The sequence below is a fragment of the Cricetulus griseus genome, chromosome 2 (genome assembly GCF_003668045.3).
Source record: "Cricetulus griseus strain 17A/GY chromosome 2, alternate assembly CriGri-PICRH-1.0, whole genome shotgun sequence".
Taxonomy (NCBI): Eukaryota; Metazoa; Chordata; class Mammalia; order Rodentia; family Cricetidae; genus Cricetulus; species Cricetulus griseus.
In genome coordinates this window covers 439,259,409-439,286,758 of record NC_048595.1, presented here as the reverse complement: position 1 = coordinate 439,286,758, position 27,350 = coordinate 439,259,409, and the positions used below count along the sequence as shown (strand labels likewise).

Sequence of the window (27,350 nt, the reverse complement as noted above, 5' to 3'; positions counted from 1 at the left end):
TTCTCCACCATGTAAAAACACTCATTGTGCTTTATGTGACTATCTCTTTCATGGGAGAGCATTGTTACAGTATCCCATTGCTCCTGAGAAGGGGACAGGCTCAGACGCATGGACAGCATCTCCTAAGACCTGGCTAAGAGCCTTCTCTGAAAACGTGGCTGTGGCAGTGACCACCTGGGCATTGAAGGGACCAGCTCCCCATTTCAGCAGCCATGGCAGCCTAACATGTGCTTGCCTGACCTTGCCTTGGTCACTAGGAGGTCAGATGCCTGCCTCATGTCAAGGAACCAATCAGAAGTTAGCTGGTGGTGCTATGCTTTATGGCTCTGGGTGTGCTTTATGGACAAGTGCACAGCAATGACGTGCAGAGCATAGCAGCCACCCTGGGAGGGCCTATGGGCCATAACAACCAGTTGACCAATCAACACAGGGCAAGCCTTCCACGCCTGGAGGCACACCAATCCTGAGCCTGTGTGTACCCCTAGACACTCCCCTTACGCTGCCCTACAAGATCTCTATGCTGTGGCTTCTCAGCGTCTTCTCCTCCAACCCCCATCTGCCATAGTGGATGGTTGAAAGGCCTGAGCTAACATGGGGTTAGCTCGTTAAACAACTTCGATAAAAGACTCATTGCTTTTGCATCGAAATGGGCCTCTTGGCGATTTGGGGATTCAGAATTTGGGCACAACAGCATCACACAGTAGCCTGGAGCAATGAGGCCATCAAGACCCAGGGATGAGAACCCATAGGAAGGGAAGGTGAAGGAGCTGATGGCATCAGGGTCAGTAAAGAGAGTGACTAGACAGTGGAGCAAGTCCATCATAGTCCATCTCAATCCTGAAATGCAGGTCTCCTGGGAGGTAGTTAAGCCAAGAGTGAGTCACCGAGGTGGGGGGGAGTGTGGGGGGGAGCCTTCCCAGGGTTCAAAAGAACTTGACTGCAAGGAGAAAAGCCTGTGCCACAAAGTGATGATTCCAGACAGCATTGTGGAGACTTGAGTTAAGAACGGCTGCATCAGGGCAAACAAGTCTTGCTGTTCAGTGGGACCTGCAGTTGCTTCTGCTTCTCAAGGTACCAGCGTGTGCTTAATCCATCAGTAGCTGCTGGCTGCTCACTGCGGGCTGGGAAGAGCTTTAGGAACTCAAAAAATAAGGAAGGACAATGGCATCAAGTTGACTAGCCACTTGGAAGGTAGAGGGTGCAGAGTCTGTATTTTTACCTGGTGTGTGTGTGTGTGCGCGCGCGCGCGCGCGCGCATGAACACATGTGGGGGAGTATGTTTGAGTGTGTGCAGGTGTGTACACACATGTACACATGTGCATGTGGAGGCCAGAGGCAAATGTTAGGTGTCTTCCTCAGTTATTCTCCATCTTTAAAAAAATTAAAAAATTTTAATTTTGTGTGTATGGGTGTTTGCCTTCATGTGTGTCTATGTACTACTTATGAACCTGGTGCTTACAAAGGCCAGAAGAGGGTGTTGGATTTCCTGGACTTACAGTTACAGATGGCTGTGAGTACTGGAAATCAAACTCTGGTCCTCTAGAAGAGCAAGCAGCCAGTGCTCTTAACTGTTGAATCATCTCTCCAGCCCTCCATCTTATTTTTTGAGACAGGGTCTCACTGAACCGAGATCTTACCAAGATTACCAGACTAGCTGGCCAATGAGCTCCCAGATTCACCTATTTCTGCCCCTCCTACTCCTCAGCTGGGATTACAGGCACATGTAGCTGTGTCCCTGGATTTAGGACCTCATTGTGTGGCCAGCACTTGACCGAGTGAGAGCCACCTCCCCAGCCCAAGGTGATCTAGCAAGGCTTTGCTGGAGGAGGTGGCGTTTCCTGGGAGAAAAGACTCTTTTGAAGGGACCAGCTCCCCTTTCGGCAGTCATAGCGGCCGAACACGTTCTTGTATGACCTTGTTCTGGACACTAGAAAGTCAGATGCCTGCCTCGTAACAAGGAACCAATCAGAAGTTAGCTGGTGGCGCTATGCTTTACAACCCTGGCTGTACTTTATGGACAAGCACACAGCAATGACGCAAAGCATGGTAATCACCCTGGGAGGGCCTATGGGCCATAACAACCAGTTGGCCAATCAACACAGGGCAATCCCTCCAAGGCTGGAGGCACACCAATAGTGAGCCTGTGCGTACCCCTAGACACTCCCCTTACACTGCCCTATAAGATCTCGGTCCTGTGGCTTCTCAGAGTCTTTTTCGAGCCATCCGCCATGGTGGGTAGGTGAAAGACCCGAGCTGACATGGGGTTAGATCGTTAAATTACAATAAAGCCTCATGCAGTTTGCAGCAAGCTTTCGAATCCACCTGGTGATTGGGGTGACCGCAGTCGTGGCCTGGGACCCCAGATACCTGAGTTTTCCGGGGGTCTAACAGTATCTGTTCAATACAGCTCTGAGTGACCCTGGATCTCAGAGGGCAAAGCTGTAACGGGAAACTAAATCAACCCACAGAGAGCCAGAAATTGAGATGTCTTCCTCCGGCACAGAGGTTGCTTACATGGTGATTGATTTTTGGGTCTTTTCTGATTTGAGTTAGAGAAACAGGATATTGAGCCCATAGACAAGTCATTAGGAATGCCTGGTGGGGGTAGAGCCAATCATGCCAGCATAGTGCTGGCCGGGACTAAGGAGAGATGTAAGAGGCTGCCAACCATTGCTTAAGGGCTTGTGGTGCAGAGAACTTGGTGCTCAATTTAAAATGTACACTTTCTGTTTTGAGATTCCCCTAGAGTGGGCCAAACCTTGTTTGTTGGGGCACTTTCAGCTGCAGGTAACAGAGAACCTTGTAAGTACTTAAAAAACAAAGGAACCATCTCACTAAACAGGAAGCCCCAGGGCCAGCCACCCCCTAGGCTTGTTAGTTTAGTGCAGTGACTTAAATGGCACCATTCAGGCTGGGGTTCATTTTACATTTCTGCTCTGCCGTCTACACGGTGACCTCACTCTCTGGTTACCTTTTCTCATGGTTGCAAAACAGCAGCAGCTACTCCAGTTATCTATCATATCCTAGTTGGTGGGAAGGGAGCCATTTTGTCTTGTGTCAGTTTCTAAGAAACACTTTGACTAGACGCCCCACAGGAGCCTTCCTGTCACGTCTCATTGACTGTGACTGCATACTGTTCCCTGGTCTAAGCCCATCAACTTCAAGACATGGTTAGTGTCAGCTCTGTGCTATGTGGGCCAGAAAGGGTGATGTTTCCAGCAAAAACAAAGCAGACCATAAGGCTCTGGGCAATGGAGAAGTAGCAACAAGATGGCTGGAGGGGGAGGCGTGTAGAGATGGGGGGGGGGAGAAAAGGATGGTCATTTAGAGGTGGAGATGGCAAACAGAATGAACACTCCCCCAAACACCTGGGAATGAATTAGATCTCCCACAGGCATACAGGAGGAGGGGGAGGTGTTTGTTCCTGAGAGTAAGGATGCTCCATGAGGGAGAGACTTGACTTCCTCAGGGGAATCTGAGAAAATAAAACAGATGAGCTGGGGGGAAAAAGTGAAACAAGAAAAACCTTTGAGTCAAAGAAAGACCTGAGGTTGCAAAGCAATCAGGCTCAAAGTGATCCGGACATTAGCCACAGGAGGAAAACGACATGGAGAGAGAAGACAGAAAGACCCATTCCTCTACTAGAACAGCATGTACCTGGCCTTGGGTTGGTGCCTGGGACTCAGTTGCACTGCCTTCTCAAAGGCTACAGAACCACGCCTCTGGGGAATGTGGAAGGAAACCTTGGGTCCCAAGAATTTCCCTTTCATGTGAACCCAGCTGCAAGATGTTTTGAGGGAGTCAGAGGCCTAGAAAAATAGATCTGTTCATGTTTGCAGCAGACAAAAAAAAAAAAAGTAGGTCCCCAGAATATGGTTGCCATGACACAAGGGTCCCCGTGTCCTCACATGGCCATGCTAGCCCCTGAACCTGCTCTGTGCCCCTCCTTGTGCAACTTCAGGAAGCGTGTGTTTGAGCCACATCCTTTGCCCAAAGGCTCCGACGGAATCTTTACTTCACTCGGTGACCACTCAGAACAATAACAGCTGCCACCCGCTTCCTGAACTTCATAACAACGACTCAACCGTTCGCCCTCCCAGACACTTGTGACAGGCCAGCTCTTAGAGCATGGTTTTGTTCCTTCTCCAGATGCCGTACTGGGCGGAGCAATGTGACAGACACCACCAGGGACCAGGAGCTTGAGTCACATGCCTGACCTACACAGGTCACGGCAGGCTCTTCAGTCTGAAAGAGTATCCTCGGTGTCTGTGGGAAAGATCATCTCAGAGTCCCTCTTCTTCGGGAGATGTGTGAAGAGCCACAGTGCCCCAGTCTTCACAGTCCTTATCCCTGATACACTGCCAGCTCAGCAGAGACAGGAAGTTCTCAGAGATATCTGTGTGATGGAATTATGAGCGGGGCTAGTTTTCTTTTTATTCAGGGGAAGTATCAGGCAGCAAGTGACGCCTAGAGGCCCCTATTCACTTCAGGGGTGGACCTGATTAGCGGTACCACGTCTAAGAGCCCCGCGGCGTCCCTCAGCTACAATGCAGTTGTCTGTTAAGTCTCCACGTCCTGCCTCAGACCCTCCCTTGCTTCCCAGGGAGCAGAGCTACTCCAAAAGCACTGGGAGAACAGCTCATTCTGAAGTCACTGGCCCATGATGAGTGCCACTTTCCTGAGGGGAGAGTCACTTCCTTTGTCGTCTCAGGAAGGACCCAGGATCCGCAAGAACCCCGTCTCTGGGTGTGGGAACCTGGGGCCTGCTGGGCTGAGCATCCTGCCTGTCTCTAGTCTCACACAGTACCCAGAGGATGTCAACATGAACCTTACTCCAGAAGATTCTCTGGGTCTAAGGACCTGTCTTAAAACTGCTTCACAGTCTCTGGGGATCACCGCAGATCCTTGCTTAAGAGCGCAGGGAGCAGAGCCTGGGTAGACAGCCGCCATAGACTCCACCCCACAGTCCTAATAGATACTCCCATAACCACCCTCTGTCACTGTCAGCTCTGCTGTTTCTTGTCCCCTCCCACCACTTTTCCTTTGTAGAAACTGTTCCCATCTCATCCAAACCTTCCTTTTTCCCTCATTGTCTTCCCTTTCTCTCTTACTGTTCCTCCTCATGTCTTCCCCGGCTTTTTCTCTCTGTACTACTCTCCTCTCCATCTCGCACCATCTCTTTTTCTTCCATGTTTCTGTTCTTTTCTCACCTCACAGACTGAGGAAGTAACTATGGCTGCCTCCCTTCTTACCAAGAATTGGACATGGCTCTCTCCCTAAGAACGAGGGCAGTGAAGGAAGGAATGGCCTCCATGCAGACATCTCCCCCTGTACTTTCACAGAACTGTGGCCACAGCAGGGAAAATGTGACATTCTACCTTCCTGTTTGGTTTCCCAGCGGACTCTGAACAAAGCCAGGTGGCTGCAAAGTCCTGAATGCATGGGACATACGGCCAACTGCTACTCATGATCAAATACCATGCAAGCAGGTGAGGCAGGGGCCGTCTCAGAGAAACTGCCGCCCAACCTCCCATCCATGAAACAGTGCAGTGTTCCACTGTGCAATGTCTCAGCCTAGCTCCTGCTTCTGCTGACACCAAACTGATTCAGGTACAAGGAATGAGTTATACAGAAACTGTGGCTAAACTCAGGAAAGAATGCAGGTTTTTGTTTCAACATGAAAAAGAGGAACTGGAGTTAAAATAAGCTGTGACCAGTACAGAGGCTTCCTGAAGGACAGCTCTGATTTGACTTCACTGGGTGTGAGCTTTGATTTGGCTATTTTAGCATGATGCTCGCGTACAGTGTCTCATGTAGTCTGGGCTGATCTCAAACTCACTGCGTAGCTGAGGGTGACTTTGAACTTTTTGTCGCCTCACCTCTACCCCTAAGTGCTAAGATTACATGTATGTGTTACTATGCCAGGCATTATGCAGTATGAAGGAATCGAACTGTGAGCTGCAAATGATAGGCAGGCTCTCTACCAATTGTGCAACATACCCAGCCACTAACAACTTTGTTTTCTAATAGGAAAGGATATCCTCACATGTGGGGAATGTCCTAAACCATCTAGGTTCGTGGCTTCTGTCCCTTAGTTATCTGGTATTTGGTGACCAAGAAGGTCTTAGGTCAAGTGCAAGATTGGAAACAATTATGTTCAGCAAGGCCACATCTCTTCCTTGAAAACTGCCTGTCTACTGCCCTTGCTTAGGTGGCCATAAGAGGCTATCTATGCTCTGTCTGTCAGTGGTGGGCAGGCACCTGCTTCCTAACGGCCAAGCAACACAGAGCTCAGTAGCCTGTGAGTGGTCCAGGCAGAGAAAGCTGTTGGTGGCTGAGCCAATCAGATTCCCTCTGGGGACTGGGACATGAGAAGGGCACTGCTGTCAGCAGGGGAGGAGCAAGCCCACAGAGAAGAGCTGACTCACTGAGGTAGAACCCAGTCAGGGCCCCAGTGCTTCTGGGCCCAAACCCTGGACTTCCTTAGCGTCCTTCTGGCCACAGGGACAGTGGCCCCTTGCACAAGTCAGCCAGAGTGACCCCCTAAACCCACTGAAGCTCTCAGTTAAGAGCCACTGAAGGCCTGTGGTCATTTATGGGGTCACAGGAAGCCACCACAGCAAGAGTGTGAAGACAACGTGGGCACAGACTGCCGACAGACAAAGTTACAGGTTTACAAGCTGTGGGCAAGAAGCCACAAAGTCACGTCTTTTCCAGTCATACTTAAAGTTTTCATCACTTTGAAGGAATAGAAGAAACCACAAAGTGGGAGAAAGATCAAAGACACCGACTGACTTTTAACTTAAGAGAGTTGACTCCTAGTAGGAAGCCACCTGTGATGGACCCCATGCCACCAGGCAAAGTTCACACAGTCCTAGACTTGGATAAAAAAGTAGAGACCACAGAGGCCTACCACTTGCCTAAGCCACCTTCTCTGAGCCTGCCATGTCCTCAGAAGCTGTGGCGTCCACATCTAAGCAAGTATTCAGATGATGAACATTTGCCGAAACCTCAAAAAAGTGTTTGCTTAAGTGTCCCCAAATCTGTCCCGGTGATTTCCACTAAAGACTGGGCTGGCACAATTACTCTCTAACCCCTAGACTAGCCTGAGACCTTATAGCCCACCCTCCATTATCCTGGTGCTTGGGCACGCACAAGAGCGGGGGAGAAGCATGAACAGCCTGAGGGCCATGCCAAGCAGTAGAGCAGTCACTCGAGCTCACAGTGACTCACACTGGCCTCTCCCATGAAGGTCCGTGTGAGCAGCTGTCCCTTAGAAGGCAGCTCTGCCACATCTGGTTGGAGCCAGTCCCCATCCAGCCTCTCTCTGAACCAAGAGGCTGGTGGGAGTGACTGAAGCGATTTCTTTTGAATGGCATCATTAGTAACTCCTCAAGGCTTCCCTTTGCTCATAGCCTCTCTCTCTCTCTTCCTCATTTCCAGGGGCTTCTCCAGGCACTGCCTTTTGTCAAGGCAGTTGTGAGTCGGCCTAAGTAATTAGTCATGTCCTCCAAGTTTTGGAATTCATCAATGTCCCTTCCCGTTTCTACTTTCTCTTCAACTAAAACCTGAAAACTTTTGTTCCTTGCCTTTCTGGTGCCATGGTCCCTAAATGCTTGTCTCCTCCTCCTGTGCTGCTCAGATGTGTGCCACATGCTGCTGTGGCTCTTACTATGGTCCCCGTGAACTTAGTGACACACAGCCCCTCCTCTACTGAGGACACTGAGACTGTCACCTTCTTCTTTCTGCACGCCCCCATGTTCTCTTAATGAAGCCAGCCCCCCCCCCCAATAGCTTCTCTGCCTTCCACAGAAGCCACACACCGTGGTCAACAAAGCCCTTATGTTTGTCACACCAACTGTACCAAGGTGGTCTTCTCAGGCTTCTATTGGCACTGCTGATTTTTTTTTTCCCTTTAAAGTTCATCTGTGACTGGTGAGATGGCTCAGTGGGTAAAGGCACTTGGTGCCAAGCCTCAGGATTTGAGTTCAGTTCCCCAGGACCCACATGGCAGAGAGATCTAACTTGTGAAAATTGTCCTCTGATCTCTACACACACACACCATGCATACCCTGTAAATAAATAAATAGGGTTTCTTTATGGATTTGTATATCTTGTCTTTATACAGTGAATTTGGATGCCACGACTCTCAGCACTGTCAGAAGTGGGCTATGGGAATTTAAAGGCTCCGTCTCACCTAATCTTGTCCCCGTCTCACCTAATCTTGTCCCCTTGCAAGTTCACTGCCCTTTGCTGCTTCCTGGGCCACTAACATTTGCAGTAGTCAGAGAAAATAATGCATTGTGACACAGCCACTGGCTTGGCTCCCTTCACCATCATGTCATTTTCTCAGCCATGGCCACCAACAGTGTGACTATCATCTTAGATTGTCACCTATGAAGAGTCACTGTTATTTACTCAGCCCAAAACATGTGCACTGGGGACAAAGCTAAGCTCTGCCACATGGAAGCTCGTCAGGCCACCTGCTTTCCCTTCTCTTTTTCACTTTCTCCTGGAGAAAGGCACCAGTTGGTTCAGGACTTACCTGGACAGTGAATTTATCATCCTCATTGGGCAGAATCCTGTAAGTGTAAACGCAATTCCGGAACCTGAAATAGATCAAAGATGACATTAGAAACCATGCAGAAAAACAAAGTTTGCTCAGACCAAGGAGGACAAGGCTCTCTGACACAGCTTGGGGAGTCTGCACACAAAGCCTCCAAATGTCAGGGTTGATGGTGTTCCGAGGCGGAGCCAAACCTGGTGTCTCACAGTCCTGCATACAGCACTGTTTCCCACCCCCTCAGCACGCAGAGTGGCCACAGATGTGCATTTCCGTCACTGCTAGATAGCCATGGGGGTCTGATCCAAATGCTTCATCTAGAGAGGCTTCCTTAACCTCTTAGCTTCTGTGTTGTTCAAGATAATGGAGCAAGAGGCATGTTGGAAGAACTAAAACTCCCAGGGGCTCAGGAAGATGGTGTGACAACTGGGTCTCCCATACAACTGCAGAGGGACACACTGGCCAAGGTGAGGCTTCCCAGTGCCTACCTTCTGCGGAGACCTCATTCACCCTACAGGACTCCTTTCCCCCTGGACTCCTTACTTTATGGCTTCCTTCTTCCTGAAGTAAGCCAACTGCCTCAGACACTCAGATTTGCAGAGGGTTGGAGAGTTCTGGTTATTTCTGTAGAGGAAGTGCCAAGTACCTAAGATCTCCTTCTCTTTCTAGAAGCTCGATGTTCTTTGGCTCAAGGATCCCAGGTACTTTTTACCTTCCTGAAATCTCTAAGAGGAAGGACTTGCTAAAGCCAAGGACCCTATGGAAAGGGGCCACTGGTGAGAAGTCACTGGCTTGCTGGTATCTGGTAGCATGGTGGCCATGGGAGTCTGTTGGTGGCCTTGGGGGTTCATTGACCCCACAGCTAATCCTGGAAGGCCATGAGCCAGCTACCACCACTGGCTCTCCTTAAGTCTGCTAGAATGGCCTCTCCCCCACCTTCCTCTATCTGGGGTTTGCATGAGCAGTGAAAACAGTGAAAGGCGAGGGGCTAAGCTCTGTCAACAACACAATGCTTTTGATCTATACATGAGAGTGAGGGAGGCTGGAGAGAAGTCTCAGTACTTAGGAGCACTTGATGCTCTTCCAGAGGACCAGGGTTCAGTTCCCAGTACCTACATGGAGGCCAACAGCCAGCTGTAATTCCAGTTCCAAGGGATCCAGCCTGTTTTTCTGGCCTTCACAGACACTGCATGCACAGGCCACACATACATATATGCAGGCAAAACACCCATAATATAAAAATATGTTTTACAAAAAGCCCCCTAACCCCTTCCATGTGCCCCATGCAGTACCATAATTTCATATGTGTTACTAGTTAACCCAATTTAAAAGTTTTACATTGAGGGTTGGTTGTTTAGCTCAGTTGGTAGTGCTTGCCTAGCCTAGCATTCATGAAGCTCTGAGCTCAATTCCAATCATAAACCAGGCATGGTGACACACACCTCTAATGCCAGTACTCAGGAGGTGGAAGCAAGTGGATCAGAAGTTCAAAGTCATTCTCAGCTACAATAGGGAGTTGGAGGCCAGTCTGGATAACATGAGACTGTGTCTCCAAAAACAAAAACAAACAAACAAATCCAAAAAAGATTATATATTGAAAAAATAAAGCTACACACAGAAAGATATAAAATGAAAAACATGTCTCCTCCATCCCATGAGTTTCTTAGACTTATTTGTAAAATATTTTAAAAATATACACACAAGATTTAAATGCATATAAAATCATACTGTTTATGTTGTTCTAAAGTTTGCTTTCTTCCTAAAATATCATCTAGCTCTTCCACATTGTGGTGGTTTGAATGAGAATGTCCTCCATAGGCTCCTATGTTTGAATACTTGGTCCCCAGTTGGTAGAACTGTTTGGGAAGGATAAGGAGGTGTGGCCCTGTTGGAGGAGGTGTGTCAATGGGGGTAGACACTGCAGTTTCAAAAGGATCAGGATGTAAGTTCCCAGCTACCTGCCTGTTGCAATGCTCCCTGACAGGATAATCATGGACTCCTAACCCATTGGAACCCTAGGAAATTCCTTCTTTTATAAGCTATCTTGGAATGTGTCTCTTCATAGCAACAGGGAAGTAACCAAGGCCCATCAGCTGACAGACATGGTTTGCCGACATTCTCAGCATTCTACCACATAGACACAGTCATGCCCTTGACCAGGGACTGGTGGTGGTGGTGGTGATTTTGAATGTTTTGCCTTTTTAAAATGATGCTGCAGTGAACAAACAGCTCCCTTCCTACATCTGTGCATGCATGGACGAACCTTTTGTTTTAGTTTCACCATAAAATGAAGATGATAGCAATGGCACATCTACTTGCTGCCAGGAAGACTAGATGCATTCATGGAGTAAAACCCTTTGGAACAGTGTCTAGCTCACACTGGACATTACTCGTGTCAGCGTTTGTTAGTTATTGTGGATAAACAAAACTAAACGGTCAGCGTGACACAAAGACATAGGCATTTTACACACATGTATTTGTTCACACACACGAATAGTAGCCTAAGCCTACTTTAGACTCATGATAATCCTCCTGCCTCGGCCTCTCAAGTCCTGGGATTGCAGGTGTGAGCCACCACGTCTTGCTGGCATTCTGTATTTTAATAGAGACTACCATGTGCCATCCAGTGAGACTTTCATTATTTTTTCTTCCTCCTAACGGATATGAGAGTGTCTATTTCCCCACACCCTGCTGACTGGTTTATCAGATTTCTTAATCTTTGCAAATCTGAGAGGGGAAGAACAATGACAGCTTGCCTTAATTTGCCTCTCCCTGTGAGAAAGGTTCAGCGTGTTCTTGTTCTTGGCTGTTTCTGTTTCTTTTTCTTTGAATTCCTTTTTTACGTCTTTGTCTTGCTTTTTCTTTGTGTCACCTTGTGCCTGTTTACAGAACTCTGATCTGTGTTACTATTCATTTCAACAGTGTCACTGGTTATGTTTTGTAGCTGTGGAATTTTATGCTTTTATGTAGAGAGCTTTATAATCTTTCTTTTATGGCTTTACATTCATACATACCTAAAGAAAATTTGGGGCAATGCTTTTGGGAGATTTCATAACTTTGTTGTTTCAGTCCCCATGGGAAATCTTCTCTGGAAAGCTCTTCTGGCTTTAGTCAACTCTCAGTCCCCTGCCCCCCAAGAACCTATCTATCTCCACAGCCTAAGCTGATACTACTACCCTCTGGCCCGATGTCATCTCGAATCTTCAGAAATATCTCTGGAACTCGGAGAATCCTCACATATACCCTTACCCATTCACATGGCTCCTTGCCTCAAACATGTGCAGAGCCAGGGGGCTGTAGAGTCTGTTCTGCCCAGCTCAGGGTTTATCTCCTAGGAGCCCTGACATTTCTTCCTACAGATAATCAAAAAGGCTCGGGAGGGTAAGAGCAGCTCTCTCTGTCTGAGGACATCTACTTATAAATTCAACCCTCCCCTGTCTCCCAAGGAATCAAGGATCAAATCCAGGGCTGCTCACATGCTAGGCAAGTGCTCTACTGTGAATCCACATGCAACTTGCTCTCAGCATTGTGACTGTAATATTTTGTATGTGTGTTACAAGTGTGCTATGCAAGCCGGGCATTGGTGGCACACGCCTTTAATCCCAGCACTCTGGAGGCAGAGGCAGTCGGATCTCTGTGAGCTCGAGGCCAGCCTGGTCTACAAAGTGAGTGCCAGGACAGCCTCCAAAGCCACAGAGAAAACCTGTCTTGAGAAACCAAAACAAACAAACAAAAATAAAATAAAACAAAAAACAAGTGTGCTATGCACACATACGTGCATGTGTGTGTGAATGCACATGTGGACGTATGTGTCATGCATACGCACATGAGTTGGTCTGTGCACACGTATGTATGCACATATATTCCACATAAGAGCAGGGAAGAGGGCAGCTGCTGGTGAATGGGGGTGGGGGCTAAGCACCCTGTGGAGGCCCCAGAACTCTTTGAAATTTAATTTTGGACTAATATCTTCACTGGGGACCCATATCAGACCTTCCTTCTGTCATCATAGGACATCTTCCATTCTCAAGGGAAGGGGGTCTAAGGGCAAAATTGCCACATGACTTGCTCCATTGGGTCCAAAAGTGACAGATGTCTGTCCTGAGCTGATCCTGGAGGAGGAGCGGAAGTGGGAAGTTGCCTTTGCTGGGGTAGGGTTTGGGGGGACAATCCAGAAATAAATAGCATTAGAAATTGTGTTTCACCACGAGAAGAGAGGACAGTCATATTTGAGCAGGAAAACTGGTCAAGTTTGATGATTTCTGGCCAAATGACACCAATAACGCCCAGAAACATCTTTCACCCAGCGAGTTCCACAGAGAGGCAGAGAAATCTAACTTGAAAACCAGACACTAGGGCTTGTCTCACTCCACAATCTGCTCCTGTAATTGCTTGTAAATCCCACTGTGACTCTTGCTATGTGTCACTTCTAATTTCTAGAAAACACCCTGGGAGTGTGTTTTCTAGTTTCAAGGCTAAATATTGCACACTTCTGGGCACGATGGGATAGAAGACAGGCAAAATGGAAAGTGTGCATTCAGAAAGCCATCTGGAGTTGGGTGTGGTCCTGCACACCTATAATCCCATGCTTGGGAGGTTAAAGCAGGAGAATGGAGAATTCAAAGCCAACCTGGGCTACATAGTAACCCCTTCTCCATGCCCCAATGAGAAGAGGAGTTAAGTTATTTTGGCTAGCACAGAATAAGAGAGAATGGACATGGCCTCAGGAAGCAAGAGTGTCTGAAATTTACTGCCCAAACCTAAAGAACACAGGCGTCACAGGGCTAAGATCGGTGCATTGATAGAGGTCATCTGTTGCATGCATGGGCCCCTCCAGAAGAGAGACAAGAGGAGGAGGGCCCAGGTGGCCAGCAGGTGAGCATCTGATGGAGGGCAGGCACAGCACTGTCCTCAGCCATAGGGTGAGGTGGTCACTCTTGACCTAAAGCTTTGGGAAGCAAAGACCTGGGAGTAAGGTCCCTGGAGGGGAGCCCCTGTCTGTCTGTTAAGAGTCTGTCACTTGGCCCTATACCACTCAGGTCTTATTGGCTTTGGAGAACTTTTTATCCCCTTCCTTCTTGCTTGCTTTTGTTTGTTTGATAAGGTAATTTCAGCAGAAATGAACTTTCCACTCTATAAGAAGCTGCCTCCCCAATTCCCATACACACAGTTGTCAGAAAAAGAATCACTAGACCTGTGAAATATACCACCACTCAAAAGAGAGTTCCCTATCCCACAAAGGACATAAAGGAGTTATCTCTGTCTTAAATAAACCCATTGTTCCAAAACAGCATGATGAGGCCTGGGGAGGTAAATCGGCATCCCCAGGACCCACGTGTCCTAGTTCCACTTCCACCAAAAGGCAACCCAGGAAAGAAAAGACTTATTTGGCAGGGTGTAAGAGATCCCCTTTCAGGTAGTGATTTCCTTTTTATATCAGGCTGCACTGTGTGACTTTAGAAATACTGGCCAGTGTGATGAGCTATGAAACTGGAGTAAGCAGTGTAAGCATCCGGAAGGAAAGACTATGATCTGGATTTGTAGAGGATATGAAGGCCTATTCAGAGGAGCTGGGGCTGGGGAGAAGGCTCGGTGTGTAAGAATGCTTGCTGTGCAAGTAGGCAGACCCGTGTTCAGATCCCCAGAACCCACGTAAAAGAGCAGGGGATAGAGCCTGTGTGATGGTGCATGCCTTGAGTCCCAGCACCTGGAGGCAGGCACATCCCTGTGAGTTCCAAACCAGCTAGGGCTACATAGTGAAACCCTGTCTCAAAATTGAAAAAAAAAAAATCCGGGTGTGGTTACACACATCTATAACTCCAGTGCTGAGATGGGTGGCGGAGACAGGAGGCTTGCTGGGTCTGGTCAGCCAGCCTACCCCAAAACAGCAAGCTCTATGTTCAGCCAGACACTGCCTCAAGGGAACAGGCAGGGAGCGATAGATCAGGATATTTTTCAGATGTCCTCTTGTGGTCTCCCCTTCATGCATAGGTGTCTTAGTTAGGGTTTCTATTGCTGTGGCAAAGCACCACGTCCAAAAAGCAAGTTGGGGAGGAAAGGGTTTACTTGGCTCACACTTCCACATTGCTGTTCATCACTAAAGGAAGTCAGGCCAGGAACTCAAGCAGGGCAGGAACCCGGAGGCAGGTGCTGATGCTGAGGTCATGAAGGGGTGCTGCTCACTGGCTTGTTCCCTATGGATTGCTCAGCCTGCTTTCTTATAGAACCCAGGACCACCAGCCCAGGGAACAGCATCATCTATCATGGGCTGGGCCCTCCCCCACTGATCACTAATGAGTGAGAAAACGGCTTACAGCTGGATCTCATGGAGACATTTCCTCAACCGAGGCTCCTTTCTCTCTGATGTTCCTAGCTTGTGTCAAGTCGATACACAAAACCAGCCAGTACCACAGGCAAACACAAACATGTGTGCACATACATCTGTACACATGCATGGTACTGCACATGCCGCAGATGATAAAATTTCTTTAAAAAGCAAAGATGAAAGAAACAGCTGCAAGATTAATGAAGAGCGGTCAAAGGAAGTGAAAGGATAAAAGATGAAAGCATGAAATTCTGTGCGGGAAGTCAGTTATGATCCAGTAACTATGGGGAGAATGTAATGGTTACAATGGTAACAAAAATATAAAGTCACCAGCAGAGACCCTAACAAGAAATACTCAGGGTCCTTATGAAAAAAAATTATGCAATCAATGAGATAACATAATAATCCTGAATGCCACTAAAATGTTAAGCTCAGATTACATTAGGATTTTCTGCCGTCCCAGTGAAAGTTACAATAGGGAGTTTTGCCCAACCTAAAAGATATTATTATCTGGTTTACCAGGAAAAACACTTGAGGGACTGGAGAGATGGCTCAGATGTTAAGAGCACTAGCTGCTCTTCCAGAGGACCTGGGTTCAATTCCTAGCACCCACATGGCAGTTTGTAACTGTCTGTATCTATAGTTCCAGGGATCTGACACCATCATACCAATGCACATAAAATAAAATTAAATAAATAATTTTTTAAAAAACACGTGAATATAAGATAATATAAAAGAAAATCTCAAAACATTTTGCCAAACTATGCTAATGTTTTTGTAACAACAGTGGCATAGGGGGACATACTTGGACAGATAAACAGCCAAGAAAGACCTTTGTAAGACTTAGTAAGTGGCAGACGAAGGAGTCATGGAGAGAAAGGGGATAAATCAGTTAATAAGAGGTTGGAGAAAGATGACTACTTGAGAAAAATAAGCACAAATCTTTATCATTTGCCATCCATTAAATTAAGTCTAACAGGATATAAGCCTTCATTGTGAACAATAAGAAATATGGAAGCAGCAGCCACAGCCCCTGCTATATTTGTTTATGTGGTCAGGAAGCTAAACACACAATACACATTATTCAGTGAACACACACAGCAGTTCTCCTGCATAGATCCTCTTATGCTTGATTTTCAGACCAGAAGGCTAGGGCCCGGGGTAATTAGATAAACTGCTGGAGGTTTCTCCCTTAACCAGAGTTGATTAGCTACATAGACCCAGTCGTAAACCTCACGAGTGGATTTCTGCATGCAAAAGGAATCTCTGTCACAAAAGAAAACAAAGGAAAAAAAGAAAGTAATAGATTTTTGCAAATATTTCTCAACCTTCCATGTCAGAGAATATAAAGCTTAAAGGCAAACCATCATGAAAATGTATTTGCAACAAACCTGACATAAATAACTCATGGGCAGATTATGAAGTTTGCAGCATCCCTGATGCTGAGGTTTGAACCCAGGACCTTGTGCATACTAGGCAAGCACTTAACCACTAGGCTACATCTTCAGCCCCACTCCACCTTTTATTGAGACAAGGCCTCATTATATAGTATCTGGTGACCTGGAATGCATAGCAATCTTTCTTCCCAAGCTACAAATAGTTTTAATTGGAGAAAATGGGCTAAGAGAATAGAGAGGACCGTTCACAAAAGAGGATGGCCAACAAGCCATCAAGATCAGCAATCAAAAGTAAACCAAAATGAGCAAGGATGACCTTGCACCTTAGACTCTATAATTTTCTTAAAAACAACAATGTGTAGAATAGGCTACTGGAAGGAGGTGAGTGCTCTCTTATGCTGCTTGCTAGAAGCATAAATTAAGTCAAAATCTCTGGAAAGCAATTTGCCATTTTGTATCCACAGGCTGGAAGGCTTCTGTTCTGTGATCTGTGTGATCTGATCATCCCCTGGGGATTTGTAACCAGTAACATGTGTAACAATTCTGCTGGAAGACCTTCTTTGCTGCTGTCACACTTAAAGCAAGAGTGCTGATAATATAAATGTCAGACAATCAAAGAATCATTCCAAAGAGCATGAAACATCCTGGAAGAGGCGTCTGTGCTTCCAGCAAGATAAGTTTAGGAAGAAATTCTAACTAGGCAGGAAAAGTTGAGGTTGCTGGAAACCTCAGACCACAAATAAAAGGTGGTGTGTGTGTGTGTGTGTGTGTGTGTGTGTGTGTGTGTGTCTGTGATATACTGAAGATTACATATATATCAACAAGACTATGATAGTCTCTCAGTGACTGGGTGATGGTTTTGTTTTGTTTTATACTTTTTACTTTATATTTAACTCTCTGTGGAGGTTAACCTGAGACAGGGTCTCACTATGTAGGCTTGGGAGGCTGATCTGAAACTCTCAGCAATCTCCTGTCTCAGCTTTCTGAGTGGAGTTACATGTGTGTTCCACCACACACAGCCAATCCCATTTCTGTTTCCCCAAAGAAGGCATACTGTTTATCTCCAGTTCTGTCCACTCCTACACCGCTCACTCCAGCTGCAGGGCCTGGTGAGCACTCCCTTTCTGTAAAGGTTCCTTTGGCCAGCCCTCCACAGTATTATTCTAATTGCAAACTAAGCCCAAACTGACAGGGTTTCTGGTACTTGTTAACAGTATGCCTCCACCCACCCCCATGCATGTGTTTAGGGACACATGTGTGCATACATAAATGTGGGAGTAGAGGCTAGAGGACAAACTTGAGTATCCTCCCTCAGATGCCATCTACCTGTCTGTCTTCCTGTCTGTTTGTCTATCTTTTTTTTTTTTTTTTTTGAGACAGGGTCTCTCACTCTCTCACTGGCCTGGGACTCATTAATTCAGCTAGGCAGGTTGGTCAGTGAACCCCAGGGATCCTCTTGTCTCTGCCTCCCTAGAACTGGGATTATAAGCATGCATAATACACTTGGCTTTTTTGAGCAAGTTGAATTGTGGGGATTGAACTCACATCCTTGTTCTTGCAAGACAAGCACATTACCAACTGAGCCATCTCCCCAGCCCAGTAAGATGCCTTCCCAAGTAATGGAGACAAAAAGAACATGCATGCTAAGTTGAGGCAATTTTACAAGATGGGCAAATTTGTAGAGTTTGTAATCAAACAAATCTGACCCCACACATTTCATACACTCCTTCTCCACACCTCTTTCACCCTCTCTCCCCATGGGCAAGGGCCCACTACAGCTTCCAATACAGGGCTCCCTCTTGTAGAATATTCTGTGTCCGGTGAGGCTTTTCACAGCTGTAGGACTTCCTCTCTTTGGCACCTCCCTACTAAGATGGAGCTGGAATCAGAAGGTTATAAGGGCCTGCCTATTTTCTAGACTTCATCTTCATTCTCGGTTCCCCTGGGTGTTCTTTTTTCTGTGCTCGGGCCCCTCCCTCTCTCAGGCTTCCAGGCGGTCTACCCTGGTGGCGCAGCAGCCACCAGACATTCTTGCGTCATTGAAGTCCTCTTCCTGCCTCAATCGCTTTGAGAACTTCCTCTGTGGAGGCCCCACATGACAGCTCCGTGTCTCCCAGAGGCCTCCAGGAAGTCCCGGAAGTGACACTGTCACAGCTCTCCTGTCATGGAACTTTCTTCACAGATGGGACCTCTGATCCTCTGTTTCTGGGACATTACTGGTTGCTTTCAGCTCATAAAACTAATGGTCAGCTGTATTTTTGCATATGCAAAGCACATGGTGGGTGTACTCTGGCCAGTCTTGGGCTAGGCCTTGGGATATTCATCTTACTCCTGTCTTTCTATCTTACCGTCTCAATGATATAGCTATTCGAATGTGCAAAGACTGTATAGACAGTTCTCCAAATAAGGCATACAAATGACCCATTTAGCATTATTAACATTAGGGATAGAACTTAAGAACATAGTTAGATGTTGCTTCACAGCCACTAAGCTGGGTAGAATAAAAAAAGACAGCCAGATGTAGTGGTAAGCACATTTAGGAAGTGGAGGCAGGAGCATCAGGAGTTCGAGACCAATTCTGACTATAATTGGGAGCTTGAGGCTGGCCTAGGCTACACGAGACCACAATCACAAACACACAAACAAGCAAGGGGCTGGGGAGATAGGTAAAGTGCTTCCCTTGAAGGCATAATCTAAGTTTTATGCCCAGAATGTACATTAAAAACTAACCAACAACAACAAACTGGGTTTGGTGACTCTCTCACGGGCCAGCCTAACTTACATGACAAGTTCTAGGGCATTAAAAACCTCTCTCTTTAAAAAAAATGAAAAAGGTGGGGCTGATGAGACTCAGAGGGTAAAGGCATTTGTCACTAATTCTGACTGCCTGAGTTGGGTCCCTAGGACCACATGGTAGGAGAGGATCAACTCCTGAGGTTGTCCTCTGGCCTATGCAGACAATGTGCTAATGTGCACACACACCTACACACACACACACCAGATAACAATCCAGTGGGAAAACTGCACCCTCACACATGGCTGGTGAGAGGGTACCACAGCTGAGCACAAGAGTCCCGCAGTTCCTCAAAATGCTAAACATCAAATCACCACATCACATGACCCAGCCCTGCCTCTCAGGGCCATACCCAAGACTTCTGCAAACAGACATTCACACAAAGGCTAGTTCATGACTTTTCACAGAAGCATCGCTCACAGCAATCAAAAAGTAAAAAACAGTGCAAAAGTCATCTGACAGGTGACTGTGCAGTGTCACACAACGGGTTACTAATGAGCTGCCCAAATGATGGATGTCTGCTTCAAGTTAGATGAGCGTGAAAGCATGATGCCAAGTGAACAAATCCAGACACCAAAAGCCACACGTTACATAATTCCATGAACTGAAAATTCACAGGTCAAGTAAGTCCTTAGAGACAGAAAATGGATTGGCTCTTCCAGAGGTCCAGGCAAAGGGCAGGAGCAAGCAGCTGCTTGTGGGGGTGGGGGTGGTCTTTTGGGGACAATGAGAATGCTCTGAAATTAGACGGTGGTGTTGGTTGCATGACTATGTGGCTGCACTAAAGACCACCGAACCACAAACCTGCACGTGGACAGGTGACTTTACAGTGTACCGGCTAACCTCAGGGAAGCACTGTAAGCCATGGACTGTCTTGGCCAGCCTCACTTCGGAGCTGGGGTTCTGGGTGTCTCGCTAATACAACGAAAGGACTCTAAGTAAGTCTTGCCTCTCAGGACTGCATGACCTGGCAAGAATTGGGGAGCAATAACAGAGTTCTTATTCCATCTCAGAGGCAGGGAGGCAGGAGCCTTGTGTCCCAGAGAGATGGGGTTGTTGTTAAAAGAGCTAATGTCTTTGCACAGGTGAGTGTAACCTATGCAGTAGGCAGAGTTGTAAAATACACACAAGCCATTGCCTATCGTGTACTTGGGGAGATAGCTCCATGGGGAAAACAGTCTTTCTTTGTCATTTCACCTAAGTGACATATTAAATGGTCCTTCCTGGGTTCAGCCCCCCTGGTCTTAGACACAGGAGTAATCTTCAAGAGCACCGTCCTCAGACAGAGGCGTTTTCTCCTGTCAAGCGGACTTCAGGAGGCCATGGACCTCCAGCTCTGACTTCTGCCTATGCTGGCATTTCCTCATTTGCCTTCAATGCCAGATATGGAAAACAACACCACATTGCATTTGCACAAAAGGCATTAGCAAGTTGTGGAAACCTCACAGAAACTTTAAAAGGAGGTTGGAGGAAGGGAGATGACAGCACACCCTCTCACAGTGCAATCCATGCCCTGACCCTCTGCATTTCCACCCTCAGAAACCCTTCTCTGAGGTTCTTCTCTTTCCACCAAAAACAGGTGTGACACGGTCCTCACCCTGCTCTCCATTAGTTCTGAAAACCCAGCCTGCTTTATCAGGCCTGGCAGCCTTGGGGCCTGCTCTCCTACCAGTGGCTGGTCACACGCTTTCCTTCAAATGACTAGAAGGCCTTCTCTGAGGGCAGTTTGATGGTAAATGTCCCATGCTTTTTCTCCTTTCTTTCTGCCCTGCCAGGGCTACCAAGCCCAGGGCTATCTGGTATTTAACCCTAACTCCACTATCAGGCCTGGGTGTACTATGTAAGGCTACAAGCTGAGGGAATCCCTCACACATCTGAATGAACCAAAGGCAGACACATCTCCCAGCAAGAGAGGAAGCCAGATCACGCCAGAGTGGTTCAGGGGGAATGCCACTCACATGGATGGCAGCTAACTTGACCTAGTTGAATTTGAGTTCTGTCTGGGCCCAATCAGCCCTTTCAGGAAGAGCAAGTTGTACCCAAGTGCTGGGCCATCATTCAAATTCTTCCAATGTTGATGAAGTGAAAAAGAAGCTACCTGGGTGACCCACAGATCCTGCGTCGACCTACCCTCAAAAGTGAGTCTCAGAGCCTCTTAAATGGCTTCCATCCACCTGGCCAATATCACACCAGGGCCCACAGGCTCCCTGGAGCATAGCGGACTCACCACAGAGGGGCTGAGTAGAGGCTGAGGGAAGATGACATGGACCCCACTTAGAAGAGCTCACACTCCCTTTCAAGGAAGTCAGAATAGGACTCCAATCACACTAGCAAGATGTCCCCAAGACAGTGCTCTGGGCCCCCGGTGTAACTCCAGGATCCCCTAAAACCAAGGCTCTTTGGGTGACTGAGAAGTGACAAAACCCATCTTGCTTGGTGGTAGATGACAGGACTGATCTTTCTCAAGGAAACCAAGAAGGTTGGGGTGTGGGGTGAACTGTGCTGCTAGGTCACGTGGGTGGTACTGAATTGCAACCTTGTCTTTCAGCATTTACCTCCCTTTCCCTGATTGTGTCTAGTAAAATCTCCTATCCGGAAGGTCCTGTTGACAAGACTGTGCTCTTCCCAGAGTGCCAAACACACCTAAGCCACAGGCATGGGGCCTTGCTGCTGTCCTGTCAGTCACAAGAAGGGACGTGGATGAAGTTCCAGCTTCAGGGTCATTAAGGTCCTGACCCACAGCTGCATGACCCAGAGTACACACAGTCGGGCTGGTATCCAGGAAGACAGCTTCCATGCCAAATCTATTACTTCTGAAACCGAAGGAAACTCTACTGCCCCGTACCCCACCTCCACCCTGCACCCCACCTCTGCTTTGTAGCCCCATCTCTTCTCTCTATCCTGCCATCGCCCTGATGTTGCTGCCTTGATCTCCTCTGACAGGAGTCTGGACTCTGGCCAGGGCAGATGTGGGGGGGGGGATGAAGTGGGGGCAGGGGATGAGGGGGGAGGGATGAGAGAGGGGTGAGGGATGAGTTTGGGGGGATGAGGCAGGCTGGGGGTGAAGTGGAAGAGGTTCCGTCATCCCCAGGGAACAGGGCAAAGTAAGGTTGTGAAGTTTATTTTTCAGTAAGTTAAGTCTCTTTGCACTAAGAGCTGGCTTCTAACAATTCAAATTCAAAAGTATGCCTTTCCTGCATTTTTCTGTGGGGGCAGACACGAAAGGATGCTTTATTCCATACACTGCCGTTGTAGTATTTATTCACCTAATTGGTTTAAAATCTCCAAATCACCTTGCCTTTGCAGGAGTCTAAGGCAACTGAGGTAGGGAAAGAGAAGAAGAAAAAAAAAAGGCCAAGGGCTGTCTGCCTAAAGGTCCTGCAAGACCCCTCTGGCTCGGTCAGGCTGTTCCTCCTCTGACTTCAGCCTTCCAAATGCTCCCACTTAGAGTAAGAGAACCCAGGTCATGACTCTCATCCGTAACACAAGCACACCAGTCTCTCAGCCCATAGCCAACTCCCAACAGAATTGCCCTTGGCCCAAATCCCACTGGGGCAGAAAAGAAATGTAACTGGGCCAATAGAGTGAGGCTGAGCTTATGAGATGCTCAAAAGTACCTTGCTTCCCTCTTTAGGGCCCCTCACTGGTAGATCCCCAAGGGATGTGCTTCGGGGAGGTCCTGGCCACCTGCAACCCTTCTCCTGAGACGCGCTGGTGGGCGTGCAGGAAGCTGGCTGCTAACTCCAGCACCGCAAGAAGGTCAGGCAGCTGTGAGCCTGTGCCGGTTTCTAGTGCCCCCCACCCCTAACTCCATGAACACCCTAGCTCCCCTTGCTTCCACTGGAGTCCACTGGCATGGCCACCTTGATGATGGCAGAAGGAGGTGGGCAGCATAAGCTAATGGTCTCTGGCAGCAAATGGCCTTAGCCTTGGCTGTCCTCAGTTCCTCACCTGTCCAAGCCTCACTCACACTCGTCATCTACAGGTCCAGGTGTTCATAGGACCCCACTCCTGGTTATCTTGAAGATGAAACCAGCCAATAAATGCCTAGCACAGCAGGTCCCAACATGAGTCAGAGCTCAGAACCGTCTGTGGTCAGTCACCCACTTCCCTCCTGCATAAAGATATGAGGGCCCTGGTTGTTCTGAAAGCACTCTCTGTCAGTTCAGGGACATTCTGTCTGATGCTACCTGAGCTGTTCAAGTGGACACACCCTTCCTGACTATGTTCCTGCCCTGCTCCAGCCTGAAGCTGGGGCAAAGTCAGACCACAGGGCTATAGGGGCAAGGGCCTTCCTCAAACACTAGCAGATGGAGTGTTAAAAAGGAACCTTCAGCAAGTGGCTGTTTCCTCTGTTGTTAGGATAACCAGCACATTCAGCAACATCTTCACTCTGGGCTGTAGGGGGAACCAATGGGGGCAGAGACCCAGCTGGGTGTGGATGCAGCTGAGTGCATGGGGGGCCAGAGATGCACTCAAAGAGCAGCTCTGTGGCTTCCCTGTTCTCACTACCTGGAATAAAACTTCTGGGTGAGAGCTTCATTCCTGATTAAATGCACCCCAGACTCAACTCCCCAAATAGAACTAGTTCCAAGACCATATCTGTGTGGAGGAAGGGATCCCTCTTGTCACCATCGCCCTTCACTGGGTCCCTGACTGACGCTTGTGCTGACCAAGACGTTTTCCAATGTGCTCTCTACCAGAGAGGCCTGAGTTTCCTCCCGGCTCAAAGTGAGGACTGCTTGCTTCTCCTGCCACCAGAGTCCAGGAAGGTTCCTGGCACCACAGGTCATGAAGGACTGCAGTGTGGGCCAGGCCCAGAGTGACTTAGAGAGCCCCAGCACCTCACAGCCTGTCATGACACAGACTCCCCGAACTCCAAAGCCAAGGTCTAAATTGGGCCTCAGATGCTGCCCACCTCTACCCTCCCCAGAGGGTGACAACATGCCAGTCGCATCCCACTATCCTGTGACATGAAACTAACTCAAGCCATCACAGGGGTTCCCCTTTTGATCCATCCCTCAGGGGTCCCTGGATCTGACAGCTGGGAGGAGACATGTACTCACAGCACACAGAGCGCGTAGGCCCGGGGGATGGACTCGCTGGCACGCACAAGGAAGCTGCCGTCCTTGCCGGCCCTGGAAAGCAGCTCCTCTGCCTTGGAGCGGGTGATGTTGCCATGGTTCCACCCAGGGACCATGGCAGGCATGGGTCTCCTGGGCTGGGTCAGCAGCCACTCCCAGGACGGACACACCAGTGGAGCACTTAAGGGCCCTAGGCTGAGACCTGCCGCCTGTTGCCTCTCAGAAGTTGCCTCTAGCTGCTACTACCAGCTTAACTGACTGACTTCCTGTTTCAGGCGCTCAGCAAGGGAGAGGAAACTGAGCTGCAGAGAACTTCCTCATTATAGAAACCAAGCTGGTGGGGGGGGCATCATCTACCTTCCCACCCAGCCCAGCCACTGGCTGCCTGCCCCACCCTCTCACTCACTGGTTCTCAATATCTCCTGCACGGGGCTCGACCTCCAGAAGCTTCTATCATCAGCCTGAGTTCTTCTCAGGGAAAGACATGGGCTCTTTCTTTTAGCCTCAGGTTTTATGGCTGGCCTAGTATTTGTGGATGGGCAGAAACCTGTGCAGATATCCACAAGGGCAGTCCTAATGCTTTCCCTGTTTGCACCATCCCCAACATACTTGTGATGGTTAGCTTTTGTCATTAAATTGACACAAGGTAGTATTAGCTGGGAAGAGAGAGAGTCTCAATAAGAAATGTTTACATGTGGTTGGCCTGAGGGTAGGGGGTTGTCTTAATGAAGTTTATTGATGTCAGAAGATGCAGCCTACTGTGGGCAGCACTAATCCCTAGGCAGTGAGGGCTGAACTATTCAAAGGTAGGGAAACAGAGCTAGCACAAGCAAGCGAGTGGCATGCACACAGTTGTTTCTCTCTGCTCTCGACTGTGGATGTGATGGACTAGCTATTCGAAGCTCTCCACAGTGACTCCTCTGTGACTTCTCCACAATGGTGGTGTATAACCTGTCAGGGCACTTTATCCCAGTTAACAGGAATGAATCTAAAACATACCCTGGGAGCAGAGCTTCTCAAACTGAACTAAGACTTGGCCCATAACAGCAAAATGGAAGGAGCATAGATTTCCTTGTTTCTCCTCACTGGAGACTCCAAGTGTTCCAGACACATATCATACCTGTGCTGGGCCAATCCTGACAGTCATCCTCCTGAGGACTCCAAGTGCCTGGCAGCTTTGTGCCTGGATTTCACTTACTCTGTGGTCACCCCTTCTCCATGGGCAGCACTCTGTCCCTATATCTAGTGCGTTGACCCCTCTGGAATTCTGCTAGGCACTTGGGGGAAAGCTCATGGAGGGACTATATGTCCTCATGGGGCAGCTGGCCACTTGGATGACATTTGTTGCTGACTTCTGCATGATAGCAGTCCAAAAGGTCAATCGGCCTACTCCTTTTGTGGCTGGACATGGCCACATTCGTTCACCTCTCAAAGGTCACCATTTAGTACCAATTGAGTTCTGCAAGCTCTAAGCTAACCACTGTCCCTGGAACCCCAGAGCCGGGTGACCTCACTCCTTAGTCCAGGCCCATCAAGGGGAAATGCCAAGTGTTGGCTTGTGACAGAAGTGATGCTCCTTCATTCCTTCACCTGAACATTGTCTCATAATATGTAACAACGTATCTAAGCCAGGCAGCACCCGTCCCCCTTGGAGTCTGGCTGAGTTTCTTGTCGCTCTCAGCCTGGGTTTTCTCTTCTTTAGCCTGCAGAGTGTGCTGAAAGGAGCTCCAGTGTGTGGTGAGCCTGGGACTTATGCTGATGTCATCCACAAGGGGAGCCCTGGGGCCTGCAGGGCACAGCTGGTAAGACATCAGAGAGTCAACAGAGCACTCTCTTGGTCCAAGTCCCCTCCAGCCAGGTCCTGAGCCAAAGGGAGAGGACACAGTGGTGACTAGAGCTCACTTCCATATTCTGACTTTGCCCTGAGGATGCTAACTCTGTAATGGGCCCATCATGGAGGCCTCTCATGTTCACAGAGCCTCATCCACCCTGTTCTTAGGAAACCTCTGTCCATCGCATGTACAACATGTATCCTTGAACCCTTCTCTCTTTCTTCAACACCTCTGCCAACTGCATCACTGTCCTTATCCCCAGAGCGTCCAGAGTCCATCACAAGGATCCAGATCCATCGCAATCTTAGTCCCTCTGTGCCTTGACCAACTCAGCTCTACTGGTTCCTCAGCATCCAGGACTGACTCACTCATGGATAAGTCTCCTCTGCACCTTCCAGCATCCCTTCTGGTGCCAGCGCTCCTCCTGCTGTGGTCAACCTCAACTGTCAACTTCATTAGACTAAGAAGCACTTAGGAAGTCAGTAGAGCACACCTCTGGGGGTGTCTGCCAGGGCATTTCCAGAGATAATCAAGTCACAAGGATTCTGATCTAATAATAGACTGGTCCTTTAATGAATGCATGGTGTTATTTCGAGAAGGTGAAAGGTGAGAAGGTGAGGCCGAGCAGAAGGAAGTAGGTCACTGGGGCTGTGCCCTTTAGAGTTAGTTCTCTCTTATCCCCCTTCCCTTCCTGTATCCCTTTTCTCTATTACCATTGTTGTTGTTTTGAGACAGGGTCTCACTACATAGCCCTTGTTGGCTGGCAACTTGCTATATAGACCAGGCTGGCCTCGAACTCACCGAGATGCCCCTGTTTCTGTCTCCTGGAATTAAAGTGTTGGGATTAAAGATGTGTGTTGCCACACCTGGCTACCTTTGAACTCTATAAGATTACCTACTACAAGCCGGGTGGTGTGGCACACACCTTTAATTCCAGCACTCCGGAGGCAGAGGCAGACAGATCTCTGTAAGTTCGAGGCTTGTCTAGTCTACAAAGAAGTTCAAGGACATCCAGGGCTACAAGAGAAACTCTCTCTCTCTCTCTCTCTCTCTCTCTCTCTCTCTCTCTCTCTTTCTGTCTCAAAAAAAGATTGCCTACTACATATGTAACACACACACACACACACACACACACACACACACACACGGCACATTCACGCTTCCCTGCTTTTCAAGGCCCATCCCTTCTTCACTTCCTTCCCTACACACATGCCTGGGGCATGAACACAGTCAGGTTCCTTGTCCTCTCTACTTTGAGAAGACCCCAACATAGGATCAACATTGCCCTGATGGTAGATAGAGCCTGGGTAAAGATTATGTTTTTGTAGGCTTTTGTCTCCATCAATAATTCAGTT

General features: G+C 48.2%; 1 protein-coding gene across 1 annotated transcript in view; it reads right to left on the bottom strand.

Annotated features, from left to right (window-relative positions):
• Inpp5d (inositol polyphosphate-5-phosphatase D) overlaps positions 1-24,279 on the bottom strand; it is a 105,419-nt gene extending 81,140 nt beyond the window's left edge. Inside the window, exons 1-2 of the mRNA XM_027397475.2 lie at positions 24,146-24,279; positions 8,546-8,609 (exon numbers count right to left, since the gene is read on the bottom strand). Coding sequence (XP_027253276.2) covers positions 8,546-8,609; positions 24,146-24,279 — 198 coding nt within the window. The remainder of the gene's footprint in view (positions 1-8,545; positions 8,610-24,145) is intronic.
• Positions 24,280-27,350: the final 3,071 nt, after the last annotated feature.